The sequence below is a fragment of the Zonotrichia albicollis genome, chromosome 33 (assembly GCF_047830755.1).
Source record: "Zonotrichia albicollis isolate bZonAlb1 chromosome 33, bZonAlb1.hap1, whole genome shotgun sequence".
In the NCBI taxonomy this organism is placed as follows: domain Eukaryota; kingdom Metazoa; phylum Chordata; class Aves; order Passeriformes; family Passerellidae; genus Zonotrichia; species Zonotrichia albicollis.
The window spans coordinates 1,707,718-1,716,848 of NC_133851.1; the positions used below are offsets into that span (position 1 = coordinate 1,707,718).

Here is a 9,131-nt window from a genome sequence, read left to right on the forward strand (position 1 = left end):
CCCCCAAAATTCCACCCCAAATCCACCCCAAATCTCCCTTCCCGGAGGTGTCCCCAAGCCCCGGTGCCACCGCACGTGTCCCCGGTGCCGCCTGTCGCTTTCCCCACGCTCGGCCGACATCGCACGGGATCCCCAAAACCTCTCTGTCCCCCCTTTTCCCAGCTCCAGACCCGGCCCCATGCGCCGCCCTGGGCTCCTCCTGGCCCCGCTGCTGCCGCTGCTCGTTCTGGGGGCCGGGGGCGCTGCGGGGACCCCGGGGCGGCTCCCGGAGGACGCGGAGCAGGAGCACGGCTATTACCTGCGGCAGCTGTTCGGTGCCTACGGGCAGAACGGCACGCTGCCCTCCGAGGGGCTGGCGCGGCTGCTGGGCAGCCTCGGGCTGGGCCGGGTGCAGGTGGTGCAGATCCAGCACGAGGAGCTCGGCCACGGCCACGTCAGCCACCTGGACCTGCTGGAGGTGCAGCAGGACAAGCACCGGCACCGGCACCCGCTGTGGGAGCACGGCGGGGAAACGGCTCCGAGCACCGGAGGGACCCTCAGGTAACGGGGAGGGGACCCTTGTGGTACTGGTGAGACCCCTCAGGTACCGTTGGGACCCTTCAGGTACCGGGGGGACCCCTTAGGTAATGGGGGGACCCCTCAGGTATTGGTGGGACCCCTCAGGAACCGGGGAATCCCTCAGGTAACGGGGGGACCCCTCAGGGAACGGGGGAACCCTCAGGTAATGGGGGAACACCTCAGGTAACGGGGGGACCCCTCAGCTATTGGTGGGACCCCTCAGGTACAGGGGGAACCCCTCAGGAACCGGGGAATCCCTCAGGTAATGGGGGGGGACCCTTCAGGTAACGGGGGGAACCCCTCGGGTAACGGGGGAACCCCTTAGGTAACGGGGGGACCCTTCAGATACCGGGGGAACCCTCAGGTAACGGGGGAACCCTTCAGGTAATGGCGGGGGGGACCCCTTCAGGTAACGGGGGGACCCCTCGGGAACCGGGGAATCCCTCAGGTAATTGGGGGGGGGGACCCTTCAGGTACCGGGGGACCCTTCAGGTAACGGGGGAACCCCTCAGATACCGGGGGAACCCCTCAGCTATTGGTGGGACCCCTCAGGTAACGGGGGAACCGTTCAAATAACGGGGGGACCCCTCCGGTAACGGGGGAACCCCTCGGGTACCGGGGAGAGCCCTCAGGTAACGGGGGAACCCCTCAGGAACCGGGGGGTTCCATCCCCGAGGGGCTGCGCTGAGCAAGGGGGAGCTCAGAGCAGGAACGGGGACGGGAACGGGAACGGAGATGGGGACGGGAACGGGGACGGGAATGGGGGACGGGAGCGGGGAACGGGGACGGAGATGGGAACAGGAACGGGAACGGGATGGATTCGGGAACGGGGACGAGAACGGGAACGGGGAGCGGGAACGGCAGCAGGAGCGGGGACGGGGATGGGAACGGAAACGGCGCAAGGTAACGGGAGCAGGGATGGGAACGGGGACGGGAACTGGACCAGAGCTGCCGATCCGTTGACCCCAGCACCCCCATTTCTCGCAGCCCCCCGCCCTCCCAGACACCGAGCTGGCCCCAAGCGGTGCCCACCGAGCCCCCCGGTGCTGCGGGGGTCCCCCGGGAGTACCGGCCCACCCTCAGCCTGCTGGGGAGGGTGCTGGGCTTGGAGCACTCCAGCGCCGACCACCCGCACGATGATGTGAGCGGGGCCGGGGAGGGGTCGCGCTGTGCCGCGTTCCGGGGGTCTGGGGGCTCCCCCAGCTCAGCCCGAGCCCCCCGCCCGCAGTGCCTGAACGTGACGCAGCTGCTGGGGAATTTCGGGCTGGACTCGGTGGCGCAGCTCACACCGGAGCAGTTCACGCTGCTCTGCCCGGCGCTGCTCTACCAGATCGACAGCCGCGTCTGCATCCGGCACCGCGATGAGGTGGCGCCGCCACCGCCGGGGGGGGCCCTGTGGCCAGGTAACCCCAGGCCGGGGCTCCGAGCCGGCCCCCGCGCCCACCTCCCCCGGCCCTGGGGTCCCCGAGTTTGGGTTCCCTGTCCCCGATGTGGGGGAGTCCATTCCTGCATCCTCAAGGGACCCCCATTCCCCACCCCCATCCCTGTGTCCCTCTGGCCCCCAATTCCTGATCCTGGGGTCTCCATCCTTGGGGTTCGCGTCCCTAAATCCCTGGGGTTCCCATCCCTGGGGTTCCCCATTCCCACATCCCTGGGGTCCCATTCCTGATCTGGGGTCTCCATCCTTGGGGTTCGCGTCCCTAAATCCCTGAGTTCCCCATCCCTGGGATCCTCATTCCCACATCCCTGGGGTCTCCATCCTTGGGGTTCCCCATTCCCACATCCCTGGGACCCCATTCCTGATTCTGGGGTCTCCATCCTTGGGGTTCGCGTCTCTAAATCCCTGGGGTTCCCATCCCTGGGATCCTCATTCCTACATCCCTGGGGTCCCCATTTCTGATCCTGGGGTCCCCCCATTCCTTGGGTTCTCCTCCCTAAATCCCTGGGGTTCCCCATGCCTGGGATCCTCATTCCCCCATCCCATTTCTGGGTCCCCATTCTCACATCCCTGGGGTTCTTGTCCCTAAATCCCTGAGGTCCCCATCCCTGGGGTTCTCATCCCTGGGACCCCCATTTCCCCATCCCTGGGGTTCTCATCCCTGGGGTCCCCGTTCCCACATCCCTGGGGTCTCTGCCCCTAAATCCCTTTGGGCTCATGGCCTTGGGGTCCCTGTCCCTAAATCTCTGGGACTGCCATCCTTGGGGTCCCTATTCCCACATCCCTGGGTATCTGTCCCTAAATCCCTGGGATTCCCATCCCTGGGGTCCTCATTCCCACATCCCTGGGGTCCCTGTCCCTAAATCCCTGAGGTCCCCATCCCTGAGTCCCCACCTCCCTGGGACCCCTATTGCCCCATCCCTGAGTTCCCCATCCCTAGGGCTCCTCATTCCCGCATCCCTGGGGTCCCCATCCCTAAATCCTTGGGGTTCTCATCCCCGGGACCCCCATTCCCCCACCCCGGGGGATCCCCATCCCCACCTCCCTGTGGTCTCTGTCCCTAAATCCCTGAGATCTCCACCCCTGGATCCCTATCCCCACATCCCTGGGGTCCCCATTTCTGGGATTCCCATTCCCAAGTCCCTGGGGTCCCTGTCCCTGGATCCCCATCCCCACCTCCCTGGGGTCCCATTCCCCCATCCCGGGGTTCCCATCCCGGGGGATCCCCATCCCCACCTCCCTGGGGTCCCCATCCCTAAATCCCCGCGATCCCCACCCCTGGATCCCCATCCCCACCTCCCCACGCCCCCTGCGGGTGCCCGGTCCGTGCCGTGCCCTGACGGTGCCCGCAGCTCTGGGCTGGGCGCTGCTGGCCGTGCTCTCGGTGAGCGTCCCGTCCGTGCTGGCCGTGCTGCTGCTCCCGCTGCGCGCCCGCGGCTCCTTCCGCTCGCTCCTCGCCTTCCTGGTGGCGCTGGCCGTGGGGACGCTCTGCGGGGACGCGCTGCTGCACCTCTGGCCGCACGTAGGTGCCGGGGGTGGCACCGGGGGTGGCACCGGGGGTGGCACCGGGGGCACGGCTTTACCCCATCCTTGTGCGCCTCTGCTCCCTCCGTACCCATCTCTGTCTCAATCCCCGCGTCCGCCCCTGTCCCCGTTCCCTGTCCCCCGTCCCCATTCTCGTGTCCGTCCCCGTCCCTGTTCCTGTTACCTTTCGCCGTTCCCGTTCCCATTTCCGTCCCCATCCCCGTTCCCGTTCTTGTCCCCGTTCTCGTTCCCGTTCCCGTCCCCATCTCCCGTTCCCATCCCCATCTCCGTTCCCATCGGGTTCCCGTTCCAAGCCCCATCTCCGTTCCCGTTCCCATTCCCATCTCCGTTCCCGTTCCCATTCCCATCTCCGTTCCTGTTCCAATCCCCGTCTCCGTCCCCATCCCCGTTCCCGTTCCCGTCCCCATTCCCGTCCCCATCCCCGTTCCCGTTCCCGTTCCCGTTCCCTTTCCCATCCCCGTCCCCATTCCCGTTCCCGTTCCCGTCCCCATTTCCGTTCCCGCCCGGTCTCCAGGCTCAGGGGAAGCACCCGGAGGCTCCGGGGGACGCGAGCCCGGCGGTGCTGCAGGGGCTGGCGGTGCTGGGCGGCATCTACGCGCTCTTCGTGCTGGAGCTGCTGCTGGCGATGCTGCGGCGCCGCCGGGAGGCCACGGTGAGAGCGGGACACCGGGCGGGCACCGGGCGGGCACCGGGGCCGGCTCCGCACAAAACGCCTCCGTTGTCCCCAGGGACACTCCCATGGAGAGACCCCCGGCCTGGCACCGTCACGGGCAGGTACGACCCCCCCGCACCCCTCAGCGGAGCCCCGGCACCGGCACCCACCGGAGCCCCGGACCCACCGGGCCCGTCCCGCCGCAGGCACCGAGCTGCGGCTGCTGGCGGTACCGGAGGCGGAGCTGGAGCCGAGACCGCCGGGACCCCCCCACGGGCACTCGCACGGCCCCGCGCTGCCCCCCGGGCCCGGTGCCACCGACATCGCGTGGATGGTGGTGCTGGGGGACGGCGTGCACAACCTGAGCGACGGGCTGGCCATCGGTGAGACCGGGAAACGGGAACGGGGCAGGGGATGGGGACGGGAACAGGAACCGGGAATGGGAACGGGAGCGGGGACGGGAACGGGGATGGAGACGGGCATGGGGATGGGAACGGGAGCGGGGATGGCGTGCATAACCTGAGTGACGGGCTGGCCATCGGTGAGACCGGGACCGGGAAACGGGAACGGGGCAGGGGATGGGGACGGGAACGGGAACGGGAACCGGGGATGAGGAATGGGAACGGGAACGGGGATGGGAACGGGAGCGGGGACGGCGTGCACAACCTGAGTGACGGGCTGGCCATCGGTGAGACCGGAACCGGGAAACGGGGATGGGGAACGGGGAGGGGATGGGGACGGGAACGGGAACGGGGATGGGAACGGGAGCGGGGACGGCGTGCACAACCTGAGCGACGGGCTGGCCATCGGTGAGACCGGGAAACGGGAACGGGGCAGGGGATGGGGACGGGAACGGGACCCGGGGATGGGAACGGATGGGAACGGGAGCGGGGACGGCGTGCACAACCTGAGTGACGGGCTGGCCATCGGTGTGACCGGGAAACGGGACCGGGACCGGGACTGGGACTGGAACGGGGCAGGGGAGGGGAGCGGGAACGGGAACCGGGAACGGGAACGGGAGCGGGGACAGGGATGGGGATGGGGATGGGGATGGGGATGGAGGAGAGGCGCACAAGGACAGGGGGAAAGGTTTCCTCAGGGACAGAAGGATGCTGGGGACAGAGGGACAGGGGCACAAGGGGACAGAGGGACAGAGGGACAGAGGGACAGGGGGACAGACGGACAGAGGGACAGGGGGACAGAGGGACAGAGGGACAGACGGACAGGGGCACCAGGGCACAGCGGACCAGGTCCCCTCTCCCCCCGCAGGCGCCGCCTTCTCGCACAGCCTCCCCAGCGGGCTCAGCACCGCGCTGGCCGTGCTCTGCCATGAGCTGCCCCACGAGCTGGGTGAGTCCCTGCGCCCCCCCCGTGCCCTCCCCGAGCTGGGCACACCCCGAAACCTCCGGTGCCATCCCCGGTACCACCCCCGGTGCCACCCCCCTGACCCCCTCGATGCCACCCCCCTGACCTCCCCGGTGCCATCCCCAGTGCCATCCCCGTGCCACCCCCTAAACCCCTCGGTGCCACCTTCCAGTTCCACCCCCGGTGTCATCCCCTTGATCCCCCCGGTGCCACTCCCCAGTGCCACCCCGGTGCCACTCCTCTGACCCCCCCGGTGTCAGCCCCCTGAACCCCTCTGTGCCACCCCGGTGCCACCCCCGATGCCCCCCCCGGTGCCCCCCCCGGTGCCACCCCGGTGTCAGCCCCCTGACCCCCCCGGTGCCACCCCGGTGCCCCCTCGGTGCTACCCCTCGATGCCACCCCTCGATGCCATCCCCAGTGCCATCCCCCTGACTCTCCCAGTGCCACCCTCGGTGCCACCCCGGTGTCATCCCCGGTGCCACCCCTCGATGCCACCCCCTGAACCCCCCAGTGCCACCCGCGATGCCACCCCCGTTGCCATCCCCGGTGTCAACCCCCTGACCCCCTCGGTGCCACTCCCCTGACCTCCCCTGACCTCCCCGGTGCCTCCCCGGTGTCATCCCCGGTGCCCCCCCGGTGCCACCCCGGTGCCCCCCCGGTGTCATCCCCGGTGCTACCCCTCGATGCCATCCCCGGTGCCATCCCCCTGACTCCCCCAGTGCCACCCCCCGGTGCCACCCCTGGTGCCACCCTTGTGCCACCCCCTGACCTTCACAGTTCCACCCTCGGTGCCACCCCGGTGCCATCCCCGGTGCCACCCCCTGAACCTCCCGGTGCCATCCCTGGTGCCACCCCCGGTGCCCCCCCGGTGCCACCCCCGGTGCCCGCAGGTGACCTGGCGCTGCTGCTGCGGGCGGGCGCTGCCCCGCGCTCGCTGCTGCTGCTCTCGCTGCTCTCGGCGCTGCTCTCGTGCCTGGGGGCGGGGGCCGGGGTCGCCCTGGGCCGCAGCGGGACCCCCCTGGCCCCGTGGCTGCTCGCGGCCACCGCCGGCGTTTTCCTCTACGTGGCCTTGGCCGACATGGTGAGGGGGGGCTGGGGGGGTCTGGGGGTGTCCGGGGGTCTCACAATGGATTTGGGGGTGTCCGGGGCTCTCACAAGGGGTTTGGGGGTGTCCGAGGGTCTCATAAGGGATGTCCAGGGCTCTCACAATGGATTTGGGGGTGTCTTGGGGGGGTCTCACAATGGATTTGGGGGTGTCCGGGGGGGTCTCACAATGGATTTGGGGGTGTCCGGGGGGGTCTCATGGGGGGTCTGGGGGTGTCCGGGGGGGGTCTCACAATGGATTTGGGGGTGTCCGGGGGGTCTCACAATGGATTTGGGGGTCTCATGGGGGGTTTGGGGGTGTCCGGGGGTCTCACAATGGATTTGGGGGTGTCCGGGGGGGTCTCATGGGGGGTTTGGGGGTATCCGGGGGTCTCACCATGGATTTGGGGGTCTCATGTGGGATTTATGGGTGTCTGGAGGTCTCACAATGGATTTGGGGGTGTCCGGGGGGGTCTCATGTGGAGTTTGGGAGTGTCCGGGGGTCTCACAAGGGATGTCCAGGGCTCTCACAAGGGGTTTGGGGGTGCCCGGGGGGATCTCATGGGGGGTTTGGGGGTGTCCGGAAGTCTCACAATGGATTTGGGGGTGTCCGGGGGGGTCTCACAATGGATTTGGGGGTGTCTGGAGGTCTCAGAAAGGTTCTGGGGGTGTCCGGGGGTCTCACAGAGAGTCTGGGGGTGTCACAGACGGTTTCACAAGGGGTTTGGGGGTGTCTGGGGGTCTCATGGGGGGTTTGGGGGTCTCATGGGGGGTTTGGGGGTGTCCGGGGGGGTCTCATGGGGGGTTTGGGGGTGTCTGGGGGGGTCTCACAATAGATTTGGGGGTCTCACAATGGATTTGGGGGTGTCCGGGGGTGTCATGGAAGGTTTGGAGGTGTCTGGAGGGGTCTCATGTGGGATTTGGGGATGCCCGAGGGTCTCACAAGGGGTTTGGGGGTGCCCGGGGGTCTCACAATGGATTTGGGGGTGTCCGGGGGGGTCTCACAATGAATTTGGGGGTGTCCAGGGGTCTCACAGAGAGTCTGGGGGTGTCACAGACGGTTTCACAAGGGGTTTGGGGGTGTCTGGGGGTCTCATGGGGGGTTTGGGGGTGTCCAGGGGTCTCACAAGGGATGTCCAGGGGGGGCTCACAGAAGGTCTGGCATTGTCCAAGGGTCTCACGTGGGGTTTATGGGTGTCTGAGGGGTCTCACAAGGGGTTTGGGGGTGTCTGGGGGTGTCATGGCGGGTTTGGGGGTGTCCGAGGGGTCTTGCGGGGGGCTTGGGGGTGTCCGAGGGGGGTCTCACAATGGGTTTGGGGGTGTCCGGGGGGTCTCATGTGGGGTTTGAGGGTGCCCGGGGGTCTCACAAGGGATGTCCAGGGCTCTCACAAGGGGTTTGGGGGTGTCTGGAGGTCTCAGAAAGGTTCTGGGGGTGTCCGGGGGTCTCTCTCACAGAGAGTCTGGGGGTGTCACAGACGGTTTCACAAGGGGTTTGGGGGTGTCCGGGGGTCTCACCATGGATTTGGGGGTGTCCCAGGGGTCTCACAGAGGGTTTGGGGGTACCCGGGGGTCTCACGGAGCCCCCCCTGCTCATCCCCAGCTCCCCGAGGTTCTGCGCGGCTCCGCCGAGGGCACCTGGGGCCGTTTCGCGCTGCAGAACGCGGGGTTCCTGCTGGGCGCTGGCATCATGCTGGGCATCGCCCTGGCCGAGGGGCACCTGCGCTCCTGGCTGCAGCCCTGAGGGACCCCGGGACCCCCGGGACCCTCCCCGGGACCCCCGGGAGCACCGGGACCCTCCCCAGGGTTGGATTTTCCCCCTCCTCAAGAAGCCCCCGGGGGATCCGCGGTGCCGGAGCAGCCCCAGGGAGGGGACTCGGGGTCCCCGCGTTGCCCCCCGGGGGTCACGGGCGGCTCCGGGGCTGGCTCCGAACCCCCTGAACCCCAATTTCCCCGGGAGGACCCGAGTTTCCCCGAATTTCCCCGACTTTCCCCGACTTTCCCCGACTTTCCCCGACTTTCCCCGAATTTCCCCGAATGGACCCGAATGGACCCGACTTTTCCCGAATGGACCCGACTTTCCCCGAATTTCCCCGAATGGACCCGAATGGACCCGACTTTTCCCGAATGGACCCGACTTTCCCCGAATTTCCCCGAATGGACCCGAATAGAACCGAATGGACCCGAATAGAACCGAATGGACCCGAATAGAACCGAATGGACCCGAATAGAACCGAATGGACCCGAATGGAACCGAATTTCCTCGACTTTCCCCGAATTTCCCCGACTTTCCCCAACTTTCCCCAAATTTCCCCGAATTTCCCCGAATCCAAACCCTCCTGAACCCCCCCCCTCCCCGAGGAGCTGAGGAAGAGGAAGGACCCCCCCGAGCACGAGGTTGAATAAACAGAATTGAGCCAGAGCTGCAATAAAAAGAGGATTTGGTCACAGTTACAGGGTAGAAATAGAGAAATTCTGAATGGTTTTGCTTTT

The 9,131-nt window shown here is 67.5% G+C and overlaps 1 protein-coding gene across 2 annotated transcripts; it reads left to right on the plus strand.

Moving 5' to 3' along the window:
- SLC39A5 (solute carrier family 39 member 5) lies at positions 1-9,131 on the plus strand. Of its 2 annotated transcripts, XM_074530713.1 has the most exons (10): positions 1-540; positions 1,546-1,699; positions 1,787-1,961; positions 3,349-3,518; positions 4,056-4,193; positions 4,270-4,315; positions 4,400-4,576; positions 5,463-5,543; positions 6,449-6,639; positions 8,242-9,131. In XM_074530713.1, the coding sequence occupies exons 1-10, from the start codon at positions 179-181 to the stop codon at positions 8,380-8,382; spliced, it is 1,635 nt and encodes a 544-aa protein (XP_074386814.1). In that variant the 5' UTR covers positions 1-178; the 3' UTR covers positions 8,383-9,131. The 2 variants fall into 2 exon arrangements, with proteins under 2 accessions (XP_074386814.1, XP_074386813.1); XM_074530712.1 differs by having other exon boundaries at positions 1,546-1,961.